The sequence below is a fragment of the Puma concolor genome, chromosome A3, assembly GCF_028749965.1.
Source record: "Puma concolor isolate L17-30 chromosome A3, mPumCon1.1.hap2, whole genome shotgun sequence".
Classification (NCBI taxonomy): domain Eukaryota; kingdom Metazoa; phylum Chordata; class Mammalia; order Carnivora; family Felidae; genus Puma; species Puma concolor.
In genome coordinates, this window is record NC_141669.1 from 234,132 (window position 1) to 261,931 (window position 27,800).

Here is a 27,800-nt window from a genome sequence, read left to right on the forward strand (position 1 = left end):
AATCCTAAGAGACTCAGGAACTGAGTGGTTACTCCAATGTGTTTGTACAGCATTCTACCTGTCAGGCTTTCCTGGGTGTTCATAAACTCATGCAAGCAAGCATGTACTTGTTCCAACAAGTGTGCAGATAATCCTCCCAGACCTGAAGTATGTGGGGATAGACCATCTCTTTATCACAGGGAAAGGAATCAGAAGAGCCAAAGAAGCCAAGAGGCTTCAATGTAAAGTCTGCTATTCAGGCCATCGGATGGAATTTTCATTTCAGAGATTGTTTTCAGCTCTGAAAGTTCCATTTGGTTGTTTTTATTCTTTCCATTTCTGTTCTCATTATGTTTATGTTGTTCTTTAAATACTTGAGCATATTTTAAAAGGTGCTTTTTTTATCCTTATCTGATAATTGCATCATCTCTGGCCTTTCCAGATCTGTTTTTGACAGATTTTTCTCTTGCTATGGGTTAGATTTTCCTGTTTTCTATTTCTGGTAAAATTTGATGGTTGCTAGATATTGTGAATATCACCACATTGAATGTCTGGATTTTGTTGTCTTCCTTAAACAGAGTTGATGCCCTTAGCAGCAGGCTATGCAGGGACTGACCTGCATATCAATCTTTCCAAGGCCTGCTTCTGTGTTTTGCTTCGGTGCGTGTACAGTCATTTTGATGTGAGCCCTCCAAGTGTGGTGTGATTCTTTGGGCTCGCTCCCCAGTGTGCTCAGGGCTTAATGAGCAGACGGTGGGAACTGTTATCCCACAACCTTCGCTGAACTGAAAACAGTTCACCTCACAGCTTCCTGGTAGCTGTTCTTGGCGCCATCTTGAAAGTTTTACGCGTAAACGTAGGGTTTGGGACTCGCCAAGGGTTCATGGGTCCTCCAGCAGATCTCTCGGGCCTACTCCCCTCCGTGAGGCTGCCTTGCCAGTTCAGATGCATGGCTTCCCCAAACTCCGTTGTCTCCTCCATTCAGCAAGAGAACAGAAAGTGCAGGAAAAGGGGCAATCGCGGGGTTCCCCTCCTCTCTGAGATCTCGGGCACACTCACCCATCACTCAATATGTGAAAGCAGACATTCGGTGTGTTTGCCTAATTTCTAGGGTTTACGGTCAGTGGCAGTGCCAGCACCACTCTCTCTGGCATGAAGCTCTCAGTGTACTTTAATTTGTTCTTTTGTGATGAGTGATGTTACACATCTTTCCATTTCCATCAAGTCTTCTCCATAGTGTCCTGTTGGGGGGTATTTCTCTGTTTCTTATTCATTTATAAAGTAAAGGAATTAACCTTTTTCTGGAACATGAGTTACAAATATTGATTCGCTGTTTGGCACTTGTCTTTGGAATTTTCTTATGTTTTTCTACTTTTTGTCTTAATGAAATCAAATTCATCTTCTAAGTTTTACAAGTATCTTTAATTAAATGAAATGCTCGATTTCATATGGAAAAAATAAGCAAGAAAGTATAGGGAAAGTATTTCTTTTTAATTTTTTTTCAACGTTTATTTATTTTTTGGGGGACAGAGAGAGACAGAGCATGAACGGGGGAGGGGCAGAGAGAGAGGGAGACACAGAATCGGAAACAGGCTCCAGGCTCTGAGCCATCAGCCCAGAGCCTGACGCGGGGCTCAAACTCCCGGACCGCGAGATTGTGACCTGGCTGAAGTCGGACGCTTAACCAACTGCGCCACCCAGGCGCCCCTATAGGGAAAGTATTTAAAAGAAGAATAATGAGAGGACGAGCTCTGCCAAAGCCACAACATATCATAAAGCATTGGGGCGCCTGGGTGGCTCAGTCGGTTGGGCGTCCGACTTTGGCTCAGGTCATGATCTCACAGTTCGTGAGTTCAATCCCCACATTGGGCTCTGTGCGGACAGCTCAGAGCCTGGAACCTGCTTCGGATTCTGTGTCTCCCTCTCTCTCTCTGTCCCTCCCCCACTCGCACTCTGCGTCTCTCTCTCAAAAATAAACAAACGTTAAAAATAAATTAAAAATAAAATAAAATAAAGTGTCAATAATTTACTTGATAGTAGATGCAAATATAGGCAGAAAAACCAATTTTACAAAATAGAAAATTCAGAAATTGACCCAAATATATAAAATACCTTGATGTATAATAAAGATAACATCTTAAATCAATGCAGAAAAGCTGTGTTACACAATAAATAGTGATCTTTTGCCGGGCGGTGGGGGGGGGGGAGCAATGAAAATTCATCCACAGCTTCATGCTACATGGGGATAAACTCCAAATTCATCAACAGTTTGAAATGCCAGAAATCAAACCATAACAGAACCAGAAATTATGGGAGAATTACTTTTCAAATTCATAGTACAAAAGGCCCAACCAAGTATGACAAAAAACTTCTATATTTTTATATGATCAGAAATTATGGCATAAACACATTGTAAACATAATGGAAAAAGTATACATATGCCAATGTTGGGGGGAAAGCCACCCCTGCTGTTAATATCCCCCAATACTACTGTCTGCATTTCAGTGTATGCTTCAATTGATTCCTATTGCCAAATATGTAGATTATTTCCATTTTTAGCTTTTAGAGATACCACTGTTGGATGACCGTTATCTTAGGGTAGAATCTTAGGGGTTGGGAATCGACGAATAAAAACAACCCATAATTTGTTAGCTTATATTACTTTATAAATTGCCTCTGAAAAATACCACCCAGGTTTAGATCACTGGGTATTACCATAAAAAACGTCCACTGTCATGGGGGACACTGGTAGAGGCAAAGGCCATACGTCAGAAAAACAGGGTGACAAATTTCATTTGAGTTTATCTGAATGCCAGTGAATTTTTCTTTAGTTTGTTTGCATGTCCTGTTTTGCACATTTTCTGTCCATATTCTTTGCCTGTTTTTCTGGCATCATATTCTTTAGTCTATAATTGTGCTCACGCCGCAAATCTGTATCTCTGCTTGCTTTTTAAAACAATTATTATTTTTCAGCATTTGTTTTTATTTCTATGGGAACATGTCTCTGGGCTTTCTACTGTTATCATCTTTTTAACTATTATTGTGACTAAATGCTTTAATTTAAAAAAAAGAACTATACAGGCACAGCTTATATTTTATACAATTATTCATTTATTGATTTTATTTTTTAAGTGTTTTTTTAATTTATTTTGAGACAGAGGGGGTGCAGAGAGAAAGGGAGAGAGAATCCCAAGCAGGCTTCATGCTGTCAGTGCAGAGACCAATGCAGGGCTCAATCTCACAAACCACAAGAGCATGACCTAAGCCACAGTCAGATGCTTAACCAACTGAGCCACCCAGGCACCCCAACATTTGGCCCTTTAAAGTACATGTTATGGAGGTGGTTCCATAAGCCATGACTTCAGGCGACACAATAATGACATACGATTGTTTTTTGATATTTATTCCACAGTGATCAAGAAAATACATATATGGTAAAGGGCATTTCCAACTTTCCAAATTTCCAGTACAGTATTGATGCAATTGATAGCTTTTAAAAGCCATGATTGGTGAGCATATACTGAGATAGGAGTGACTTCATTTCCATTTTGGTTGCTAAGGAGAAGGTATGTGAGTCAGCAAACAGGAGTAGAACTACGAAATTGACTAATACAACTTCCTCTGTTCATAAGGTACATGCATTGACTGTAATTTGCATTATAACTAGACGAAGTATTTGAGCTCCTAATTTCTGCTGGTTTCTAAGATGAGGCCTCACAACCTTACTCTTCATGGGTTGAATGAATTGCATACAGAGGGTTTGGCTTTATTGGTTTTGTGTCTGGACAGCTAGTTGCCCACACACATGTGTGCTTCCTGTGTTACAGGGAGCACTGTCCCCGAGAGGCAGGTGCCCAGAGAAGGTGACGTGTGTCACTTCTATGCCACGACAGCTGAGACGTATTGCTTTCTCCACCCTCTCTTTCCCATCACTGGCTGGCTGAAGAGGACTTTGATGGCACAGCCACAGGGGGGAAGGATGGGTCCCCTGGGTCCCCTGGGTCACCAGCTGGGTCACCGCCTGGGGAAAGCTGTCCGCCACCTGGAACATCCACACTAGACTATTACGTGCTGGAGAAGTGGCTCTTACTGTGTTAGGTAATTGAGATATGGAGGCTTTTTATTGCAGCTAATATTACCCAATTATTACATTTTAAAAATTAATTCTAAATTTTGAAGAAGAAAGATGGGGGAGAAGTATTTGTAATTTTCATTTTCTAACTTAGGACTAGATTTGACTTGTTTTATATACGTATATTCTAATCACTTAGGTAGTTCGGAGAGGTGGAAACATGGGTAAAAATGCTATCAAATACGATACTATATGTTAACGTTCTTACTTCTTTGATTAAATAGTATTTATAATACACTATTTGCAAGTCCTTCTAAAAAAAGCAAAGCAGTGTTTTGCTTTTTCATGAAATGTTAAAACCTTTCAAAAGATGCCTCTTCTCGGGGCACCTGAGTGGCTCAGTCGCTTAGGGCGTCCAACTCTTGACCAGCTCAGGTCATGCTCTCATGGTCCTGAGATCAACCCCCCAAGCTGGCCTTAGGATCTCTCTCTCACCCCCTATCCCCCACTCGAGAGCATGCACATTCTTTCTCAAACAAAAAAGATCTATCTTCTCTATGCCGACAACACCCATCAGTGTACATCTTGGAACAATTCAAGGTGCTAGGGTCCTATCCTGCGCTTCCGTCACTTGCCTAGCTCTGCTGTCTTTCACAGCTATAACACCCCCGCCCTGCTCACCTAGAGCAGGTGCAGAGCCTGGGTCCAAGCAGGAGGTGGAATGCGCAGAGCTGGTTGAGAGGGAGGTCGGCTGTGAGAATTATCCATTCTGGATGGCACCCTAGGCTGAGACAGCCCTCACAAAGGACCAGTTTGGAAGAGGTGTGCACCTCTTTGGAGAGGATGTGGTGCCTGCAGGTGGCAGAGGGGCCATGTTCCCCCAGGCTGGGCCTGTTCGGGGGCTGCTGGGCCACCCTCTGGGGTACAAGCAGTCAGCAGCTGGTGGCACGGGCCAGCCGTGGGAGTCTGGCTGCCAGAAAGAGCTGAGGAGATCTGGTTTCTGAGTGGAGGGGCCAAGGGGGGAGTATCTGGCCAGGCCCAGGCTTCCTGGTCCTAGAGGGGTCCTCTCCTGGGCCTGTGGGAGGGCGGGTAGGATCCACCCGGGTCCTCTTGGCACATGGCTGACGCCTGCCTGTCCCTCCTGTCACATTCCTCCTGCACCCTGTACTGAGGAAGCTCATCACTGTGCCCGCTTTAAAGGAGTAACACTTTAAGGAGCTCTGTTAAGGATCCCAGAGCCCACACTGAAGGACACCCTGGGAGGTAAGGGGCAGTAAATTGATGAGGGACCCCACAGGGGTTGGCAAGCCATGGCCCTGGGCCAAGTCCAGCCACCACCTGTTCACCTATGGCCTAGGAGTTAAGAACAGTGTTTACATTTTTAATATTGTGTGTGTGTGTGTGTGTGTGTGTGAGAGAGAGAGAGAGAGAGCGAGAGAGAGAGAGAGAGAGCACTCACGCATGTGTGAGCACAAGTTGGGTAAGGACAGAGAGAGCGGGAGAGAGAATCTTGAGCAGGTTCAAGGCCCAGTAAGGGGCCAGACACAGGGCTCCACCTCTCAACTGTGAGGTCATGACCTGAGCTGAAATCAGGAGTCGGACATTTAACCGACCGAGCCACCCAGGCACTGCCAGTGTTTACATTTTTAAAGGCTGAAAAAATTAAAACACAATAAAAATATTATGTGTGAAAACACATTTTCAAAGATGTTACAGGTAAAATTACATCATAGTCAGCATAACAGTTGAACATTTGTGATTTATTTTCATGATAAGTAACACTAACTTCGAATCTCAAGTAGCAAAATGTTCTCCCAAAAAGAGAATCACATTTGTCTCATCACAAGATTTGTATTACAAAAAAAAAAAAAACTTCTCAATTATTCTATTTCAGTTTTAATCAATTAAAAAATTGTGGTAGTTTGTTTTCTCTCTTATATGAGTGTCTACATATGTCCTCAATTTTGTTTCTTGGCCCACAAAGCCTAATAACATGTGCTATCTGGCCCCTTAAGGAAAAACAGTGCCAACCTCTGACCTCTTGAAATACAACTCATTCTTCAAGACCAAGTTTAAAACGCTGCTTCTAAGTGAAACCATTCTGCATACCCCTTCGAATGACTAACCCGTCACCAGGCTGATCTTGTGGGCATGCCATTTGAGCAGGGTTACAGTGCTTTCTCTGGATCAGCAGGGTAGCCTCCTATCTCCTGCTGTCCTGGAGGGACTGTCCCTTCCTGAGGCGGCAGGCAGAGCCTCTCCACTGTGGCTCACACAAACCAGTCCATGAGCTGAAGAGCACAGGAACACACCTGCCCCCACATCTGGTTCAGTGGCCTCACAAGGACCCAGCAGCCACCAAGGCTGTTAGCGCTGCCTTGATCCCCTGACGCCAAGACCCTCTTGTCCCCCTGGCCCCATCCTTTTCCATTTACACTCAGATCTCAGGTCCTGTAACTGTAAGCACCACTTATCTCTGACAATCTCCAGGTTTTATCTACTCTTTAACCTTCCCCTAAATTCCAGACTCACGATATCATCAATTACTTTCTCCATCTTGGCATGAAGTGTCAAGTAAGCAGTTCAAATTATACAAAGCTGCCTGTGATGCCCTCCCTTCTCCTCACCTTCTCCCTGAGCCTTCTCTCCAGGCAGGCTTTATCCCTCCGGGAGCTCACACTCAAAACCTGGCCTAACTGTGACTTCTCTGTCACTCTCACAGCCACACCAATCCGTTGGCACACCCTATCAGAATATAAACCTTCAACATATGCTCGAGATCTGATTATATCTCACTCCTCCCTACCAGCAGCCTGGCCCAAAGAAAACAAATTCTTGTGTCTATTCAAAGTCTCCTGGCTGCTTTCTCTGTTCCTAGTCTTGAGCCCCTATGGTAATTTCTGCAAAAAAAATGTTCCGTCTAAGTAATAGCTAAGATAGCAGTCCCCCACTGCTTACACCCCTCAAAGTTTTCCCATCATATTTAGTCTGCACCATGGCCTATATCACTGCTTTGTCTGTTAACCATATATATCTGTCTGCATCCATATCTATTCTATTTATCTGTCAATCAATTATATCTATCTGTCTGTATCTACCATCTGTCTGTCTGTCTGTCTGCCTACCTACCTACACACCCACCTATCCATCTGATCTTTCTTGTACATATCCTTCACTACAATGTGAGCCCCATGGGGTAAGCACATTGACTATTTTATTTTATTAACTGTAATATCTCCGGCACATGCCACAATGACATATAGCTAAGTGCCCAATGAATATGTGTTAAATGATAAAGTATTTGTGTGGCTTTTGGGAACTGAAGGTCAAATCCCTGTGAGGACTAGACACAGTTCACTTGCATACAAAATACAGTGGGTTTAGAGGAAAATGTGCTAAGTAATAGCAAAATTTCCCTGCCTCTCAACCTCTGTAGCTTTTCCCAGACCTTATGAGAGAGGGGGCCAGAGGGAAGCAAGGGACAGGTTGATGGTGTAGCACCCTAAAGCAGTTCTCTCCAGGTCCGTCCTCTCCAGGTCCTCTAAAGAACGGGGGGATGAGAAAAGAGAAGGAAACCCAAGGAGGGCTGACGCCACGAGACCAGTGGGCAGAGTGCCTCAGCTCCATGCATGCGCAGGGCCGATGTGGCTCCCGTACCAAGGTCCTGCTGACCCAGAAGGCGTGGGCGGGCAGTTCTGCTCCCAGGAGGAAACTGGGCAATGCTCCAGCAGACTGGACTGTCAGAGCCTTTCGAATGCAGCAAGGGCCAGCGTAGCAGCATCTTCAGGATTAGTAGTAACTGAACACCAAAAGCTAAATGAGTGGGCAGTGGTAGCCCAGACCTGGGGCCACTCTAAAACGTGACTGCCACCAGAGAGAACGAAGACAGCCACGCCTGGTAGAAAATGAAGGCTCGTGACACATGTTCCCATTTCGGCACTCGAGTTTGTGATTTGAGGCTTACGCCCACCCAACTGGTTTTCTTCCCACTTCATGTTCTCACCTTTTCATTTTTCCACCACTAAACTACAATCCTTCCAGGGCAGAAGCAGCATATGTCACTGACCTCTGCACCCTACAGTGCCTTGTTCATATGTCTCGATTCTCCATACAACTTACTGAAATCGATCGGTAACCTGTGGCAGAAATGGGTTCCTTCTGCTGCTGAACATCTATGTCTCTTATTTCAGAACCGTCACAGTTTGTCTGTTTCACTGATCCTGCACTGAGCAGGTGACCCAAGTCTGAAAGTCAGAACAAATCTCCTGCCACATCAGAGCTTCAAACCAAAGCTGATCTGCTATCTGCATCTCACCAAGTGCTTGTGCGGAGCTGCAGAACTCCCCTCTCCCAGGCGCTTCCGTGTGGACCTGCTACAACATTTTATCACCACAAGGGGAGAGCCTGAGGGCAAAGCCACACAGAAGGGCACTTGACCAGAGTTGCAGATAGAATCTGGGCTCTGCTGGCCCTGCTGGAGCCTCGGACTGGGCAACAGCTAAAGCCACAGCAGCTCTGGACTGTTCAGTCACATGGACCAGTATGTTTTCCTTTTCTGCTAACGCCAATTTGGATCAGATTTTCTGACACTTGCAACTAAAACATAGTAAATAGTACATAAATCTTACCCTCAGAAGACTTTCTGCTGTGAACCCTATCAAGCAAGCAGAATTAAACCAGTCAAATAAGCAAATTCCACAGTTGAGAGCTGCTATTGCAAACATCCTGCTGTGGGCAAAGGTCGCAGCCTTTTTTGTAAACACGGGAAGGGGGCTATCAGACTTGGGAATTCAGATGCAGTGTGGTCTGTGAGCCCTCGTAGCCGTGAACCAGGGGTTGACAGGCCCGGTCTTGGTCAGGATGCCTTCGTGTTCGGCTGAACTATGGAAGACAATGGCTAATTTGCTTTAATAGCACAGATCCTATTAAATTGCTGACAAAATCATATTGCTTAGTCATAGTTAAATATAGTGAATTTCTCTGTCAGAGCCAACAAATAATAATAACAACTTAGATATAAATCTTAGTTCCTGTCCTCAGCATCAACTCATGGCTCACCCACTTTTCCTCTGCTGTGCCATAAGGTATAGAGAGAGCATGGTCTGGTCAGAATGTTGGTCTTATTATACCACTAAAGGTATAACGATACAGGTCATTCGTTGCTAAAGAAGCCTTTCGACTGGACATGCACAAAAGTCTTGTCTCCTGAATCCCAAGCCAAAGCAAACTCTCCATGAATATTTGAGTTTCCTCCTAACAGTGACTGGCTGCCACACCTCAAGCTAAGAAATTTCGATTAAAATGTTCTTGAAAAAGTGATTAAGGGGCACCTGGGTGGCTTGTTGGTTAAACGTCTGACTCTTGATTTCAGCTCAGGTGACGACCTCACAGTTCATGGGTTCAAGCCCCGAGTCGGGCTCCACACTGACCGCACAGTGTCTGCTTGGGATCTTCTCTCTCCCTCTCTCTGTCTCTGTCCCTGTTTCTCTCTCTGCCCCTCCTGTGCACATGCTGTTTCTAAATAAATAAGCTTTAAAAAAAGCGATTAAAATATTTGAAAATGTCTATACTAAGATAATTTTTTTTTTAATTAAGAGTTTCTAAGATACTGGGGAGAAAATGTTTACTTTGGAAACTTCAAAAGCTTGAAACAAGCTTAAGCTGTGGAAATAATTTCCATATTGATCATGGGCCATAAACTAGGGGCTGGATCCCTGCAAAACAGAATCCTGAGACCCCTGCTTAGAGTAACTTAGAAACTGATCACTTTCAAGCATTTCCACCCCCCGCCCTGGACTCAGGACCGGGGTTTCCCAACTTTCCTTCATGTCAGCCAGCGTCCACTAAAATATTTTCCCCAATGGACTCTGGACTATGAGAGAGGTACCTATAGGAAAAGTTTACAAGTTTAGAAATGGTTTTCCAAATGTCCATTAATTAGATATTAACCAAATTATTAAGCCTTATAACTAACATGAAATAAAGGTTAATTCACTGAATTGATAAAACCCCAACCAAAATCAAAGTAGAAAGCTGCAAAGGAAATATATAGAATAAGTTGATTAAATCTTTGCCAAAATAAAATAAATAAATAAATAAATAAATAAAAACCTTCACGCAACCAAGTAATTTTTTAAAGGGCTTTGACATAATGACCTGAGCTTGGAAGCTTTGTTAGAACACTGTGGTCTTGAAAGCCACCGCCAGACAACTAAGGCCGGTCATTGTTTCTTCAACTGATTCTTATCTTTCTGTGGCCTTGGTTTAACTTCTTCCTTTGACTCAAGGGACAAAACTTGTCAGTTCCAGAAATCAAAACCGGTCTCTCTGCTCACATCAGCAGCCTTGCAGTCCAAACTTTAAACCAAATTGAGCATTTGAACCCCAAACATTAGTGTACCCTAAGCTTCCTTTCTCCTCCCCCAACCACAGGCTGCAGATGGGAGACAAAGGGTAGGGAGCGGTGAGCACTTAACCTTCAGCTTTAGGAAACCCTTGATGTACACTCACTTTTATCTTTTCTCAAACTAAAAAGTGATCCTCATCCAGAGCAGGACTACACATGCCACTCTGGTCTGATCATTTGGTGAAAAAAAATGGACTCTTCCCAAAATAGAAAATTCAGCGTGCTTAGGTTTTAAGTTGCATACGACGATGTCAAACAAGGCAATATGCAGAAGGACTTCTGTGACCAGCAGTCATTCCAGCAACACAGCCAGCCCTATTTCCCTTGGACCCATACCAGCTTTCCTTTTGAAGCCCCGCATCCTATTTCCAAAGAGTGAGAGCACTCCTGAGAGTAAATGCTTCCTAAGTGGAATAAAAGCATCACATCACTCTTGATGAGGAAAGATTATTATTTTTTAATCTTACAAAAGATGAGGTTAGTATTTTCTCATTTTACAGAAACTTTTGTTTAATTAGAATGTCGGTAGGGGCGCCTGGGTGGCTAGGTCGGCTAAGCCTCCAGCTCTTGGTTTCTGCTCAAGTCATGATCTCATGCTTCATGAGTTTGAGCCCAGCATCAGGCGGTTCAGGTCCTGCTTGGGATTCTCTCTCTCCCTCTCTCTCTCTGTCCCTCCTCCACTGGTGCACATACACACACGCTCTCTATCTCTCAAAATAAATAAACTTAAAAAAATAAATAGGACGTTAGTAAACCAAACAACCAATTTCTCCTTAATTTAAACAAGATCAACAGGATGGAAGCTATAACTTATTTGATTTTTCTAACCTTCAACATAGTAATTTGCGGACACCTCAGAAGTAAGGCACTCCACAGGTGTTCCAAGAGCAGGCCCACACAAGGAAGGAAAGGGCACCCGGAGACCTGTGATTTCTCCATTGTGCATGTAATACATATCTTCTAACTTATTATTAACTAGGCATCTCCCACATCTCAATAAAAACATTCCTGAGAACAAGAATGCAGGACGTGCATGTTCTGTAAGCAGAACAAAACCTGAAAACCTTCTCTCCTACCAGTAGAACTGTCTGGGCCCATCAGATTACTCCCTGGGGGCAAGGGGCCCAGGTCTGTGTCATTCTTTCCAACTCAGCCCTTCTGGCAGCAGTGACAACACTGAAACATTTGTTGAAGTGAAACAGGTATGTTTCAGGACAGCAGGTACATGTCATTTCCCTGTGGTCACCTACCCGTTCAGAGCACTGTCGCACTTGTTTAAATAGGAAAGCCCACCGCGGCAGGGAGCCTCGCAGACGTCCGGTGCCCCCAGAGCTATAGAGCTATCCACCGCCTCTCTGCTCAGAGATCCCCTTACCACAGGAGGTGCCCCAAACGGCTTGGCTTGGCTGATCGCAGGGAGGGCCAAGTGGTCGCATGCAGGGCCCGGAACCTCACAGGGGACCCAGGGCGCCCTGCTGACTTCCTGCCCCCGCCAGTCAAGCTCACCTCACACCCACAGCACCGCAGGGCTCTAGAGAGTCACTTATTGAAACAAATTGGGACGAAAAAGAGTAGTAAGTGCTTTTCAAACATTAATTACAAATAACATAAGATGAATTACAGTAGCCAAAATTAAAACTTAGCAAGAGCTTTTCTGTGTACGGAAACACCTGTGGACGAGTCTACAGAATTGGTTAATTTTTGACAGTTTGCGGAATGACCTGTTGATAATACGCAACAGCAAAATCCCCGGACGCCCTCCTTTCTCCCGCCCTCTTCCCCAACCTTTGACCCTCTGCAGCCAAACTTTCTAAAGGGGAGAGGTGGGGGGTCCCGACTCTAGGTGCGGCTCGGCGGCGTCACCCACACCTGTACTCACTTGTGACCCCAGAGCCTGGTCCTCCGGCGCCCCTCGAGCGGCCGACACCTCCCCAGGAAGAGGAAGAGCGCCCTTGGCTCGGCCCCGCCTCCCGGGGCGGGGACCGCCTGGCCAGGTGCACACCTGACACAGGTAAGGGGCAGGTGAACACTCCACTTTTGCCAGGACGAAGCACCCGCCACATACACCCCCGACGAAAGCACGGCGCGGTCACGGGATTTCTGACTTCACCGCGTCCCTCCCAGGGCGGCTTCTAAGGCGTCCAGTCTTTTACAGTTGGGTCCCCCAGCCCAGGGCCCTGTCGCCAGGCAGAGGGTTGTGTGTGACCTGAGCACTGGGGGTCAGGGCGAGGCAGGTGTCTCGGGGGCCCGGGGAGTGCTCCCTGGTCCCGAGCGGACTCCGCTCAACCCCTGATCGCGGGCCTTGCGTTTGGGCCGCGCGGCCCAGGTCTGGGGTGGGCCCAAGTCTGAGGGCAGGCCCAGGTCTGAGGGGAGGCCCAGGTCTTGGGGGAAGCCCAGGTCTGGGGGGGGCCAGGTCTTGGGGGGCCAGGTCTGGAGCGGTGGAACCAGGTCTGGGGAGGGAGCCCAGGTCTGGGGGGGGTCGTTCACCTGAAGCCAAGGAGGGAGAGGCCTGACCCGCCCCGCAGGGACCCTTACACTCCGCAGACCCTCGGGCACCCGCTCAGGACCCCTCTAGCATCGGTCAGTCGTCCGCGCACCCTCACCATGCGCCCCAGGCGCCCTCCCCCACCCCGAGATGATCCGTGCGCAGAGCCCGGGACCTCAATCAGCCCCCATTGGGACCCTCCCCTTTCCAGGTGACTCACGGCCCCGCCCCCCCCCCCACTCCGCCCCTCCGCTCGACGCCCGTCCTCCTCTCTGAGGCCCCTCCTCCGCCTCCTGACCTACCCCCCCCGGGCCCCGCCCCCACACCGCCCCCTCACCGCGGAACCTCTTCAGTCCTCCAGTGACGCTCCGCCCTCCGCCTCCGTACTGCGCAGGCGCACGGCCCGGACCCTTGCCCAGGGAGGCAGGACTGCGCAGGCGCGGAGGGCGGGACGCTCGAGGTGCGCCTGCGTTGCGCGGGAGAAGTCCCTACGCGCTCAGTGGGCGCCTGGGTGTGAGCGCGGGAAGATGGCCGAGCCGGTGTCCAAGTCTGTGCTGTTCGTGTGTCTGGGTGAGCCGACGTGATCTAGCCCCATTCTGGCTTTCCCGAAGGGTCGGGGTGGGTCTCGTGTCGTCTGGGGTTCGTCGCTGGGCCAGGGACGGCGATCGGGAGGAGGGCGGGGAGGGTGGGATGGAGCGCCCCGGGGCTGTTTCTCCGCGCCGCGCACCTGCTGGGCCCGCTCTCCTAGCCGGGTTGCCTCCCGTGCCCAGCCCACTCTCCAAGCGAGGTCCTTTCTCTTCCATGACCCCTCTCACCTGCCCGGCCCACTCTGCAAGACTGGGTCAGGGATGGCCTCATCTATAAGGTGACATTTGGGCAAAGACTTGGAAGAGGTGAGAACACAAGCCTTGGATCTTTGGAAAAGTGTCCTGGCCCAGGAGAAAGTGGGTGGACAGTTTTGCGGTGAGAGTGCTGGTCCCGTTCATGTTGGCAGGGAAACACTGGCCTGGAGACCCAGGAGCCTTTTCAGCCAGATCTTCCTCTGTACCTGAAGGCTCTTGAAGGTAATTTGAATGCCACCATGAATACATAACTAGAACCATTCTGGATGCATAGGAAAGCGAATTCCTTACATAAAATGAGTGCTCGGGGGCAGGAGTCTGTGAACCCCTTATGTGAAGAGCCAGAAAGTAAATATTTGGTACTTTTCACAAGCAGACCTAGACAATACATAAGCAATAACATTTGGCTGTGTTCCAGTATAACTTTATGGACACTGCAATTTGAATTCCAGTTGAATTCCATTGAATTTTCTCGTGTCTCAAGGTATTATTCTACTTTTGAGTTTTTTTAACTGTTTAAAAAGGTAAAAATTATTCTTGGCTCCGGGAGCCATACATAATAAAGGTGATGAGCAATGAATCCTAGTTTTTAGATGCTGTTTTAGGGCCTACACAGGACAGATCTGGTGAGGCCTGTGAGGACGTGGGCTTACTCTGAAGGACACAGGCCACTGGAGGATTAAGCCATTGAGCAGAGGAACACTTAGAAAGAAGTGTTCAGCTGCTGTGTTGAGATTACACTGGGGAGGGGTGAGACCAGGGGTGCAGAGGGGCATGTGCTGGACCAGAGAGGGCCTCACTGGTGGGGGCGGGGGAGGCGTCAAGTTCTGGGCACACTTGAGGGCCTGATGAAGGCCTTTTCCCATGATGGCCTGTACTTAGAGCAATAAGAATGGTATGTTTTTGAAATGTAAAAAATGTATTCCTTCAAAGCATTTAATTGTAAGGCTCTTTTCACACTGAAGTGTAGAGAGAACTGTCAGATGTTTTCATTGGTAAGGCTAATGGCAAGAAAGAACTGCAGTGCTTAGTTTGGAAAGATGATTGAACGTTCCGTGTTTTGTGCGGTAGAGATGGTGCCTTACTGTCGAAGGCACTGGTGTTTGTGCCACCGCCAGTGTGGTTGGAAATGATAACATTAGTGGTGCCAGATTACCTCTTTCCAACAATTAATTGACATTTATTGATACTTCATTTGTGCTGTGCACTGGGGGGGGGTGTGGCTCAAGGTAAGAGACACAGCCCCTACCCTTGGAGAATTTCATTTTTTTCTTTTGTGAGTCTCAGTCCTTGAAATAAAGGTGTGCAGTACGAGTATGAATTATCCGCCTAATTTGGGGGAAAAAAAAAAAAACAACAAAACTTGAGACTTCACAGATCTTTTTTCCAAAGAAATCGGAAGATGACATTTTAAGTTTTTAGAACTTTTCCATAGATGAAACCTGCATTACTGTGTTTTACTCATGAGCTCTGTTTTTAAATAATTGGTGATATCAACCTTTGAAATAAAGAGAGCAAGTTACAAGGAAGCAGGATTCTGCTGATTTTATAAGTAGTATGACTTCTAATTTTTGTAGTAGTAATTTTTCCCCATCTATACTTATTCATACCTTGCTGTAAATAGAACTCTCTGGGAAAAAAAAGTAATTTTGGGTGAATATGCCTTAACTTTAAGGCAGTAAATAACCCTAGGTTTTGTCTTGTGGGGAAACTAAGCTGTTTAATAATTATTTGTAAAGGGGTGAGACTAGTCTTAATTATGTCTTTAGATGTGAGATTGTAAGCATCTATTCTAGAGTTTCAAAATAACAAGGGTTGTCTTAAATTGAGTCGAGTGGTTGCTCTTTAGAAGTATTCCCAGGGTACATGGGGACAAGTAAAACAATTACACATCTATCAGAGCCTTACAATAATTAACATAGTGGGGGTGATACTTGTTTTAAAAACTCTACAAAATTCAGAATGTGTAAAGGAAAAACTTCACAGTACAAACTAGCTTACAGAGGACATTGGGGATCAATTCCTGTCTTCCCCTTCATGGTTGAGTGGTTGGCAGATTTTGTTCACTGCTGTGGAAACCACAATCTTTATGGGGAAAAATATTATAAGTACGTTATTAGATTGAAGACTAACGTGGAAACTGAAGAAGATTGTAGTAAAGTCAGTGTCGGTTTCATGTAATGGGGAATTAGTTGTGCTTCACAACATTCTACAAGATCCAATTCTACATGCTTAACACAAACCCCAAGATTCTAATATGCATCAAGTGGTGTGTGTTTTGTTAACTCAGTTCCTGTCTAGTCCTAGTGTTTCCGTGCTGACCTCTGTGGGCTGAGTGTCTTGCAGTTGTCTGCCTGACTGTGAGAAGAGCCTTTATCCTCAGGCCCTGCACAGCGCTGGGCTCCTGTGTGGGACACGTGCAGAGTATGTTTGTTGGACGTTCCTTCCCACTGGACCTGCTGGGCCCACCTCCCGGGCACAGTTAAGGTCCTTGTAACCAGGCCTTCCAGCACACATTCACTGCTCTCTTATTCATACAACCCTTAACTTAAATGCCCGGAAAGGTCCTTCTCCTCCCTTCCATCTTCCTTTTTTTTTTTCCTGGTAAGAAATTTCTTACTATCTTGTTTATGCTTTTAGAATCTTTAATTTCCTGTGCTTCTGTGGTATACTGCTTGTCTGTCCACATTTGTTTTCTTGTTTTGCTATAGCTAACTCTGAGTTTTCTGTAACACATTGCTTGGCACATGTAGAAGTATTTTGAGAGTAGATTTTATGTCTTTTATCTTTTCCCCCAGTGTAGTAAGGAATTAGGCCCTCCCTGGCCTTTGTCCCGGGTCCTGGGTGGTAACGTACAACGTCTTGGAATTCCCTATGGTAATAGTGTTTTGTTACTCCAGGAGGTCCCTGTGCAGTTTATACTGAGAGGGGGAGTCTGGCTGGGGGTGTGAGCACTTGTGGGGGGCAGCCAGAGAATGAGTTCAGCTTCAGGCCCATAGTTTCATCAGTCACGACTACTTAATGACACTCAGTGAGCCCTTGGCACTGGAGCTCTGGTGAGCTAAGCCCCAGTGCCCTGGGTATTGTCCCACACGGATGACGAGAAAGTGACACGTGCCCGAGGACCAGAAAGCTTCACGTGTGAAACTCCTCCAGAATCTGCCCTCTGCTTTCTAACTCTGGCTGGTTCTGCCTTGAATCTTTTTGTTATAAACCTATAATCCCAAGTCTAGCATTTTCCTGAGTTTTTCGTGTTCTTCTAGAGAATTATTGCACTTGTGGGGACCCTGAGTCTGTAGCTGGCTGCTCTGAAGCGAGGGTGGCCCTGGGGGTCCCTGAGCTTGCAGCCGATGTCGGAAGTTCCGAGCAGACTTGCTGGCCCGGAGGGCAGCGGCCTTGCTTCAGCCGGCCGGCTCCGTGGCACTGGGGCAGGCCCTGCAACAGACCGCGCAGTGAAATCTTGTGCTGAACTACCGTTATGGCTGAATCCACTTGTTTGTGTATCTTATGAAACAGGATCCCTCCTTATGTGCGATATACTTGGATATCCGTATCTTTAATGCTACTGTATTTCATTTTAAAGTAGGCTCCTTGCAACCCACTTCATTGGTTTCACGACTCACTTCTGGGCTACTGATAGCAACCTGGAAAACGATGATTTGGGCGGTAATTGTTTTTCTGACATCTTGGCTATTTGTACTTTGAGCACCTGGACAGATGGAGAGTGACCGGCTGTTCCCCAGAGGTCCTGCCATTCAGCGGTCTCTCCTGGGGGAGGTGCCGTTGCTGGGTGTCGGGGTGAAGTGCTTGCGGGGATCCAGCATCTGCCCTTGCATCAGACCTGATGCCCACTTTCTGCACTCCCTCTTTTCAAGGTAACATCTGCCGATCACCCATTGCAGAAGCAGTTTTCAGAAAGCTTGTAACTGAGCAAAATCTTTCAGATAACGTAAGTACCATTCTCTGTCTTAAAGAGGCCAACCCGAATGCCTTTGGGGCAGAAAATTGTGAAAAAAATTCTTTTTTTCTCCTGCAGTGGAGGATAGACAGTGCAGCGACATCCACATATGAAATAGGGAACCCTCCTGACTATCGAGGGCAGAACTGCATGAGGAAGCATGGTATTCCCATGACTCACGTTGCCCGGCAGGTACCGTATCGGAACTTGAAAGTGCACATGTGTGTTCTGTGTTGCAGTGGGTCATTGACAGCGGCGCTGTTTCTGACTGGAACGTGGGCCGGTCACCAGATCCAAGAGCTGTGAGCTGCCTCAGAAATCATGGCATTAGCACAGCCCATAAAGCACGACAGGTAGCAGAGTTCTCATTTAATTTCTATTACTGGTGTCCCGTGACTTGTGAAGTTGTGAGAGGCTTAACCACACTGGCGTGTGCATGAGCAGTTATTTCAGGCCCGGTTAAGTAGCCACAGTGTGTCCTTCTTGTTTCACTGCTGACTCCACAGTTCTGAAAGATGTGCGTGATCTTGGAATTTACTTAGCGAAATAACACGTATCATCACGCAATTGATACTGGAGAGAGCCCTCCCTAAGGGCTGGAGTTAGAATCTCCTTTTTATTTTCTGAGATCTTCCTGGTGACTAGTCTGGTTACATTCCAAGTTTGTTGCTAGAATAAAGTACTAGAACATATACAACAATGTATTTTCTACTGTGAAGTGTCTTAGAAATGTGGGGTGTTACTGATCCCAGCGGTTGGACTCCTGGGTTCAGAGTCTGGAGTGCTGGGCAGTAAACCCTCCTGTGTCCGCTCAGACGGTGTGGAAGCCAGTAAAGGCTGTGGTACATTTGAAATACGGCCAGTGTGACAGAGGAAGTGGAGTTTACGTGTTAACTTATTTGAGTAGCCCCCTGGAACTGGTAAGCGGCTAGCTGAGCTGCACAGTTCTGGACTCTTGCATAACCACAGGGGAGACTGTGAGGGTTCCATGCCACAGCATCAGTGAGCCGTCAGGGCTCAGGGCAGGCTCGTGGTGCTCCCTCGCTAGCAGGCTCCTGCAGGTGTGTGCTCTGGAACCTTCCACAACCACAAGGACTAGTTGCTAAAGGGATCTGCTTCATTTCTGGTACAAAATGCTTCATACATTGTTACGTGGAGAAGCTACTTTATCACTATGATTATTTTATGGAGAATTCATTGGATTTTTAAAACATCTGGCTAAATATTCTAACTTCTTTTTGTATCCAACCTAACAAAATGTACAGGCTGTGTACACAGCCTTTAAAATGAGAAGCCACTGAATGTTTTGAAAATCACTTGTCAAACATACGTATTTAGAAGTATGGCTGGCAGTGTGAGAGCCATAATTTAGTCTTCGCATTTGGAGGAGAACCTTGTATAAGACAGGACAAAGACTCTTTAGTCATTGTTATACTAAATCATGTCTTTACTTAAAGCTTTTCAAATTGCTTTGCCATACAGCGTTGTATTTTTAATTTTGATCATCTCAATTTTTGTCCTCTCCATTACCTTGTTAGGGAAGGGAGTCTTTGGTAAACCCATTTTGCAGATAAAGAAACTGAGTTCTGGAGAGAAAATACTTATCAAAGGTCACCCAGCTTCAAAGTGGTAGAACAGGAATTTGATCATTGGCTTATTTGTTTGTTTTAATAAAAACATACAGAGGTGTGAGCCAGAAAATTCGCAAAAGTGCCGTAGAAACACTTCTGGTGCATTAGTGATGTCTCAGAAGCCAGGGGTATGCACGTTATATTGGCTTAGATAAGTTTACTCTGGAATCTGTGAACTGCTCATTTCTGGCTTTTAGCTGATTGTGTGTTTAACAGTTTACTATTTAAGTTATTAACTTCCTTAAGGGCCTGACGTTTTCTTAAATGGAATTTTCATTGGACAGGAAACATTTTTTTTAATGTTTTTCATTTATTTTTGAGACAGAGAGAGAGCATGGGCAGGGGAGGGGCAGAGAGAGAGAGGGAGACACAGAATCTGAAGCAGGCTCCCAGCCATCAGCACAGAGCCCTACCTGGGGCTCGAACTCATCAACTGCGAGAGCGTGACCTGAGCCGAAGTCAGATGCTCAACCGACTGAACCACCCAGGCGCCCCAGGAAAACATTTTTTGTATCACATGTCCTTCTAATCTCCAGGGTTGACAGAACCCGCTGATTTCGAAGTCCTTCATAATTATGGGCCGTCACACTTTCATGTTTTCTGTTTTTAAGACTGGATTATTTTTTGTATACGAGTATATAATTTGGGGTACAAATGAAGAATTTAAATACACGTCTTAAAAAACAAAGCTAGAAACTTTAAATTTTGAAAGGAGAATTGTAATTGCTGGTTTTAGGAATAATATTCACACATCATCTGTTGTTTGTTTGTTTGTTTTGCTTTTTTATTTTTCCCTGGTGCTTTTAAGAAAATTTTCTCAAGGATGATTTTTTTTTTTGTCTGGTTGGTAACACCGATGAGATTTGCTTTGCAAATTAGCATCCCCTCAGGTCTTTGTTACCTTTTAGCATCTTGTGATTGTTTACAGGCTTTCTTTTAGCGGTTGTCACTATCTGTGTGAGAACTATTCTGTCATATTGCTTAAAATTTTAGATTTCCCAATATTTTCCACCTGGGTTTAATAAATGTATTTAGGGTGCTTCGTTTGTTTTTGAGTGTGTGAACGCACATCTGGTTAGTCTGTGGGGACGTTTGGTTTGTTAGACATTTTTCTCAGCAGAGCCCTGACCGTGCGTGGCCGTCCGTGGTCCTTGGGGCCTGGGCCGCTCCCCCCACTGCAGAGGTCACCGCTCAGATTCTTGCCACCTTTTATGTCTGTGGCCGTGGGACCTGTAGCGTGTGCTCTTTCTGTGGGCCTTCCTCTCTGGGAGGTTCTCCGGTCGTCCCCTGCTCTCGCTTCGGGGCCGTTCACAGTCGCGCCGCAGTCGTGTCCGTCCCACCGCGGATGGGCGCCCGCGGCGTTTCTAGGTCGGCGATGCCACGGTGAGCACCTACAGGGTTCTGCTGGGGAAGGCCTGGGTGGGGGGCACACCCAGCAGCACACACGTCCCAGTTGTGTAGCCTCCTGAGACGGGCCGGGCGATGTTCCTTCCTTCTCTGCTCTCCTAAGTTGGTCAAATATTGATAGTATTTCTGCTTTAATGGTTTGGCTGGATTCATCGAATCAGTTGTCTCTGTTTTTTGAAATTGCTCTATTTTCCTCTGCTGTCTTTAGGTTTTTCCTTATGGATTCTTTGTTTCCAGCACTTTTACTATGGTAAGCCAAAGTATGCTTCCTGAATTTGCCTCGTGGTGGTTTCTGTTAGTTTTGGAAAATTCTCGTTACTTTCTTTTTACATTTTCTTCTCGGCTTTCTCTTCAGAGATTCAGCTTACGTGTATTTTGAACATAAGTTTCTTACGTCATCTTCTCCGTTTTCTACCCTTCTCACAGGCTGGTCGTGGCTCTGTGAGGTTTGTGCTGTGATGGACCGGTCCCCCTGTGAGGCCTGGACTGTGGTAGACTGGTCCCCCCTATGAGGCCTGGGCTGTGGTGGACTGTCGGTCCCCCTGTGAGGCTGGGCCTTGAGGGACTGGTCCCTCCTCAGTGGAACCTTCCAGGAGTGTACCGAGGGCCCCTCTTTGGCAGCTGCCACCTCCCTGAGTAGCTGCAGCCTCCTCCTGGGGCTTCTTAGCTTTTTGCCATGAGTCGTTTAAGAATGTGGCAAATGGTTTGAGAAGAAAGCTTCTGAGCGTCAGGTTCGCTGCTCTCTGGGGTCTTTGTCTCGTCAGCCCTTCTGTCCAGTTTTTCTCTGCTCCCTGGTCCTTGGAGCTTCTCTTTTCCAGCAGTGGCCCTTTGCCCAGGCTTCTCCGCATCTAGAGTATGCTCTCCACCTTGGCGGTACTGACAGCTGTGGTCTGGGATGTTCAGCAGCGTCCTTGGTCTCTGCCCACTAGATACTGGAGCACCCCTTTCCTCTCCATCATAACAATCAGGATGTCCACAGACATTGCCATCTGCCCCCCACTTTGAGAATCCCTGCCCTCAAATTCTCAAAGTGTCCATGAGGTCAAAATGGTACATGCATAGGGGCGCCTGGGTGGCTCAGGCGCTTAAGTGTCTGTCTCTCGATTCTGTTCCGGTCACCATCTCACAGTTTGTGAGTTCGAGCCCCATATTGGGCTCCACATTGACAGTGTGGAGCCTGCTTCAGATTCTCTGTCCCCCTCTCTCTCCCCCTCCCCTACTCGTGCTGTCTCTGTCTCTCTCAAAATAAATAAGTAAACTTAAAAAAAAATGGACATGCTAAGGAGTCCATTCAAGGTGTCAGACTGACCAGTAGACTTGAACAAAGTAATAAAAATTTACTGATATGTTTCCATGTTCTATATTGCAAGTAACCTTTAAGAAACTACCACTACTGAGTTTTAGTATCACAGAGCATCCACAGTTATCTATAGTGGCCGTGAAAATACTACCTTTATGTTGTGTGAGGCTGGGTTCACTGTGCACTCGCACTCAGCATGTTGCACATCAGGTAACAGACGCGCAGAGGAGAACCTGTCTGTCCTCCAGGAAGCAGACATTACAGAGATTTGCAGAAATACAGAATAGGCCACTCTTCACCATTTTCATTTTTTAATAGTGGTATTAAATATTTAATATTCAGTGGTAAATATTGCCACGCATAACCCATGGCGGGGACTCCTTTTGGGGTTCTGGCCTCTCAAAACCTCGTCACAGGAGCACACAAATGGCTTTTTTTTTTTTTTTTTTTAACGTTTATTTATTTTTGAGACAGAGAGAGACAGAGCATGAACAGGGGAGGGCAGAGAGAGAGGGAGACAGAGAATCTGAAACAGGCTCCAGGCTCTGAGCTGTCAGCACAAAGCCCGACATGGGGCTCGAACTCACAGACCGTGAGATCATGACCTGAGCCAAAGTCGGACGCTTAACTGATCAAGCCACCCAGGCACCCCCAAATGGCTTTTTATAAGATATTAATTATAGGTTTTCTTATTCTTTCTCAAGTATTTTAATATCTAAACATGTATGCATTTTATAGGTAGATGTCAGTTCTAAGACTGTCTTATCTATACTTGCAATAATTCTAAAATTAAAAGTAATGTTAATATTTGATCCTAAATTAAATTTCTCATAAAACCGTTTTGTGAAAATAGCGTGTAGTATTTGTTCTAATAGAACTTGAAATAACATAGTACCTTGGGAATGTTAACAACTTGTAGTCCTCAGCACTTGAGTAACACACTGTATCAGAAACTAATCAAGTGCATACTAACAGCCAAAACTTACATTTTTAACAGAATAAGGAGCATATTTATTATTCGTTCACTACACTGGCTGTTAAATAGCATCATTGCTCTGTTTAACCAGGGTTTTGATATCTTATTTTTGAGTTTCCTGGTACTCCTGTATTTTAGAGGATTTTTTTAGAGAGGAAGATTATTATTGAGAAATTACATTCTTAGAAATTATTTTCACCTTCATTTTGTGACCTGTTTATGTTCCTTTCTTTCTTATTGCATCATTATTTATAATAGTTAAAAATCTTAAAATAATTTTCCCATTTACATTGTAGTGGGCTTCCGTTGATAGAGTGTGATGTTGGAAAACTTGTAAGTTTTCAGGTTAGAATCGGTAAAAGTACCGAGTGGCATCCTTTCTTGTGTCTTGCTCAGATCATGGGTTCTCACGGGAGAGCCAAGTCCTACATACAGTTACTCACAGATTTCCTTCTTAGGGACTCTTCTCTGAACACGTTACTTAACGTATATCTTCCTCCCTCCCCCAGAACTCTCTGCCTGGCCTGGCCTGGCCTGGTTTATATCTCCTCTGGCGTGTTACCTGCCCTGCACAGGGCCCCACAGGGACAGCCATCCATCTCTATAGTTTGGTGTTTGTCACTGGGGCCTAGGATATTGTGTTCCTGCACAAGGAAAAATAGAGTAAAACACTGAGGGGGGTTGGACGTAGGACATTTTAATATGTGACGTGAATTATACTTTGTCACTAAGAAATCGCAGATGAAGTATAAACTTTGTTTACATATTATACTATGTTACTATTATTCCAAGGAACTTAATAGTATAAAATTTCTTTGCGATACAACATTACAAAATAGGTTAACTCTAACTTTAAAGTACCCTAAATTATTTAACTTAATTGGGTACCAAATTCAAACACAGCAAAATTTTTTTGTACTGCTTTGGGTCCTCTAGACTTGATTGTTATAAACACTGTTTTTTGACTTCTTATTTAATTTTAGGTTACCAAGGAAGACTTTGCCACGTTTGATTATATACTTTGTATGGATGAAAGCAATCTAAGGTAATCTCATGTTTTAAGGGTATTTTTATTCAACTGTCTATTTAATAATAGGTCAGATAATTTGTCTAAAGTGACTTTTTTAGTAAAGTTTTCATAGAAATGATGGTCACAATATATACAATTACCTGTTTACAATAGTAAGAGACCAGAAGGTAACTGAGAATTGTCTCCCCGGAGTGTTTACCAAGAGACACGCCCTCAGATAAGGGACAGCCTGGTCCGCGTCAGGCATTGCTGGTTTTGCCAGAGGGTGGGGTAAAGCTGTCACCTCTGTAGTGATTCCTGGGCCATGGGTGTTTCACTGTGTTTCTCCTCTTAACCTCCCCATACCTGCTGTCCCCCATCCTGCAGCAAGGAAGACTGAGGAAACTCAGCAACAAGGAAACTTTTCACTCTGTTTAAATTGTTGATTGCCTTAACTGATTGAAAAGCAGAAGCAGACAGGCTGGGGTATTAGGTAACAGTGGCCAACTGATGTGGTGCGTTGTGGGCCCTGCACATCGTTGTTCCGCGTCGAATCGGAGAGGCACCGAGAGGGTGGGTCCCGGGTTCACAGCTGGCGCAGGCCGAGCTGGGGGGGTTTGAGCTCAGCTTCCCTCAGCAGAGCCTGTTGTGGGTCTCACGTGAGCCGCAGTCCCCACGGTGCCCCATCTCCTTACGTGTCTGTTGAACCCCAGGGGACATGCATGCATTTGGGCAGCAAGGAATTCGGTGTTTCTTGAGATGTGTGCGCCTGGCACAGTGCCAGGTGCTGGGGAACGCTGAGGAGAAAACGTTCATGCCACCTGCCCCCAGGGCCGCAGGGTCTAGTGTGGACTGCGTGTGCTAACACAGAATTACACCTAACAAACAACATGATACAATGTGGTCATGCCCAAAATAAGTGAATACAATGCACATTAGAAATTTGAAGCCACTGCAGGTTAGATGAGCCAAGAGAGTATGAAGAACTCCCAGTTGTAAGCCCAGGGCACTGCGACCCTCGTCACACAGCCAGCTTTACTGACTTCGTGTTAATATGCTGAGAACCAAGACTGCAGCCGCCTGCTGCCGTCAGCACTCACCAGCACACGGAAGGGCTGGGACGTGGCCTCAGTGTGGCCTCGGGGACCTACTGCCTTAAGTCCGTGCGAATTCACAGGTATTCCACATGTGGCGGACAGATAGGATTCACAGCCTTACTGTTGTCTCGGTGAATCAGGAACATCACTGAGATACATGGTTTCTATTTTTGTTTTTCGGCGATTTGTTCTCATTTTTCTCACTTGACACAGTACTGACCGTATCAGCGGTATCCGGCCGAAACTTCCTGCGGTCTGTCTCCTGGCACAGTCCCGGGGGTCGGTGGGCACCCAGTGCAGGGGCGGAGCTGGCGGAGCCCACGCTTCAGGCCAGCTCGCTCGCTTGCTGTAGGGGTCTGCCTCCCCCTCGCTAGCACGGGGTCTGACTCATCCTAGGTGCTCAGTGGGGGTTGCTAACTAAACGGAGGAACGATCAAGATGCAGCCTGGAAAGTCGCCGCTGTTCTTGCCGCGGTGGGAGCGGAGGAGGCGGTGGCAGGAGAGCTGTGTCTGCAGCTTGGGCAGAGGCTGGAGGGGTAAACGCAGGAGCAGGGGCTACACAGGGAGACCCGGTGCATGTGTCGGGACACCTGGGGTGGGATCTGCGGCCCTTGGGCACTTGGTTCACGTGGCTCTTTGAGGTCCGTTCTGCCACCCTTGTTTAGTCTCTGAAGTAGGAGCTTTTTGATTTAATCGTTCCAACATGTGTTTCACAGGGCATATGTAGTTGTTGCCCGGCTCGCAGCGCATATCGTGCGTCAGAGTGTTCCGTGAGAATGTGCTGCTATTGCAAACCCTCTCGCCTGAGTCAGAAACCCTGGCATATGGAGGGTCACTCGGGTCGACCGAGGGTTTGGTTTCCTTTCTAAATCAGGTCACTCTTGCTGGGGTTTGATACGGATGTTTCATAAAACCCTAGCAGATGTCCCTGTTTAACTTGAAACCGTAGATCAGAAAACTAAGTTCATGTTTCAATTTTACAGAGACTTGAATAGAAAGAGTAATCAAATTAAAAACTGCAAAGCTAAAATTGAACTCCTTGGGAGCTATGATCCACAGAAACAGCTTATTATTGAAGACCCCTATTATGTAAGTACACCTCTCCTTCCGTTGTGACGCTGCTGTGTGGCGGTGGCACAGAGATGAGCCCCTGTGTGTGCCCTGCCCTGCCGTGTGCCGCACCAGATGAGGCTCTCCTAAGGGCGTTTTGTCATGCGGCTTTCACTTCTTCCCCCTGTGCTTCCAGGGGAACGAGTCCGACTTTGAGACCGTCTACCAGCAGTGTGTGAGGTGCTGCAGAGCTTTCCTGGAGAAGGCCTGCTGATGTCGCACCCGTGCCCCCGGCCCCCGGCGAGCCCCACAGGAGCCACAGTGAGGTCGCAGCTGCTTCTTCGGTTGACCCTGTTTCTTAAATGCTTGTAGATGGAAATCAGTTACTGTATTTGGCAAATAAATAGAAATGTTTCATCCAGTTTGTGGGGTACACAAAGCGTTCCTGACGAGTTGAACTCCCACTTTGCCCCGGTTACAAAAATCGTGGGACACGACCCCCAGAGCACAGAGACCTCCAGCATCCCCTTCAGGCCGTGTGGGCACACGAGCTCCGCCTCTTCCTCCCTGAGTTTGCAGACCACCGACGGGGACGATGCCCTCCGCTGCCTCATGACCCCTTCTCGCCAGGGCCCCCATCCAGCCCAGCGGGCCATCCGTGGGAGCTCACCCCAGCTCACAGTGCACACCGTTGACGTAGAAAGTGGGAAAGAGAGTTAGGTGTCCATCTTTAGAATATTTAATGCTTGCTAGTTTTTGTCTGTCTGTCTGTCCGGTTTATTTCACAGGGAAGTCAGCTTCTTTCCATTTGAACCATTTTGCCTCTGGAAATTTAATTCCATCCAGAAGGAAAGTCACTGTATGCTGGTTTTGCTTTTAAATGCTGTGTGACCCAAATGTCAAATGTAGATGAGCTCAGGTGGAGAAAAAATTATTAAAAAGTTGGGAAAAGTTCTTTTATGTTGGAATGCTTAAATATTGATACGTTAAGTATTCTTTCTTTGTTGTTTGATTTATAGACAAATACAGGTAACTTCTGTGCACTTTGAGGTAACTAATCTAAAATTCATATGGATTTGTGGCAGAAAAGATTGTTTTCAAAATAAACTGGGGAGATTATAAAAATACAACTAAGATAGAAGTCTGCCTGCTTTTTTATTGATAAGTGAAGATTTAGAAAACAGTGCTTTTATTGTCCCTTTCAGATGGTCTGTGATGCTATCTATGCATGTTTATCTTCAGTGTTAGGAAGTAAAATGACAAAAATAAGTGTATTGCTTCCACTTATGATAAAGTGTTTGTGAAAGAAATAGGAGGCCCCTGCAGCCATAAATGTCCTTGCCTGACCCCACCACCTGTGGAGTGAGACCGTCTGCTCCTTGGAGCCCTCCTGGGTGGCATGGCTAGACGGGTGACAGCTTGCTCTGCAGCCGGCCTCTACCCTGATTCGTAGCTGGTGGTCCGGAGTCCTGGGAGAAACACCACTCACCGATCGGTCTCCACCCAGAGTCTGAGTGGATCACTGCTCAGCAGAACGAGTGTAGAGGAACAGCTGCCCCATGAGGGTGCCCTGAGGGGCCGGGGGCGGA

The 27,800-nt window shown here is 46.3% G+C and overlaps 2 protein-coding genes across 11 annotated transcripts in view; one reads left to right on the top strand and one right to left on the bottom strand.

Moving 5' to 3' along the window:
- Positions 1-13,141, bottom strand: part of SH3YL1 (SH3 and SYLF domain containing 1) — a 40,915-nt gene extending 27,774 nt beyond the window's left edge. The window contains exons 1-2 of one of the 6 annotated variants that reach the window (XM_086699889.1): positions 12,945-13,137; positions 12,337-12,634 (exon numbers count right to left, since the gene is read on the bottom strand). In XM_086699889.1, coding sequence (XP_086556015.1) covers positions 12,337-12,520 — 184 coding nt within the window. In that variant the 5' untranslated portion in view covers positions 12,521-12,634; positions 12,945-13,137. Of the gene's footprint in view, positions 1-11,285; positions 11,630-11,832 lie in introns of those variants that run through there. The other 5 variants (XM_086699894.1, XM_025927433.2, XM_086699893.1 and 2 more) reach the window with 5 other exon arrangements.
- ACP1 (acid phosphatase 1) lies at positions 12,328-27,341 on the top strand. 5 transcript variants are annotated; one of them, XM_086699895.1, is made up of 8 exons: positions 12,328-12,468; positions 13,002-13,153; positions 13,304-13,512; positions 17,660-17,733; positions 17,821-17,934; positions 24,040-24,101; positions 26,145-26,250; positions 26,408-27,341. In XM_086699895.1, exons 2-8 carry the CDS (start codon positions 13,062-13,064, stop codon positions 26,483-26,485), a joined length of 735 nt encoding a protein of 244 aa, XP_086556021.1. In that variant the 5' UTR covers positions 12,328-12,468; positions 13,002-13,061; the 3' UTR covers positions 26,486-27,341. The 5 variants fall into 5 exon arrangements, 4 of the variants coding, with proteins under 4 accessions (XP_086556021.1, XP_086556022.1, XP_086556023.1 ...); XM_086699896.1 differs by lacking the exon at positions 17,821-17,934 and adding an exon at positions 17,982-18,095; XR_015248813.1 differs by lacking the exon at positions 26,408-27,341 and having other exon boundaries at positions 17,821-18,095; positions 26,145-26,221.
- Positions 27,342-27,800: the final 459 nt, after the last annotated feature.

What these genes read in the sequence shown, in the direction of transcription:
- ACP1 (XM_086699895.1), top strand. Translation starts at nt 13,062, where the DNA reads ATGCGCCCCAGGCGCCCTCCCCCACCCCGAGATGATCCGTGCGCAGAG. An exon ending in TGTGCTGTTCGTGTGTCTGG is followed by an intron (nt 13,513 to 17,659) that starts GTGAGCCGACGT and finishes CCTCTTTTCAAG; the next exon opens with GTAACATCTGCCGATCACCC. An exon ending in TTATTGAAGACCCCTATTAT is followed by an intron (nt 26,251 to 26,407) that starts GTAAGTACACCT and finishes CTGTGCTTCCAG; the next exon opens with GGGAACGAGTCCGACTTTGA.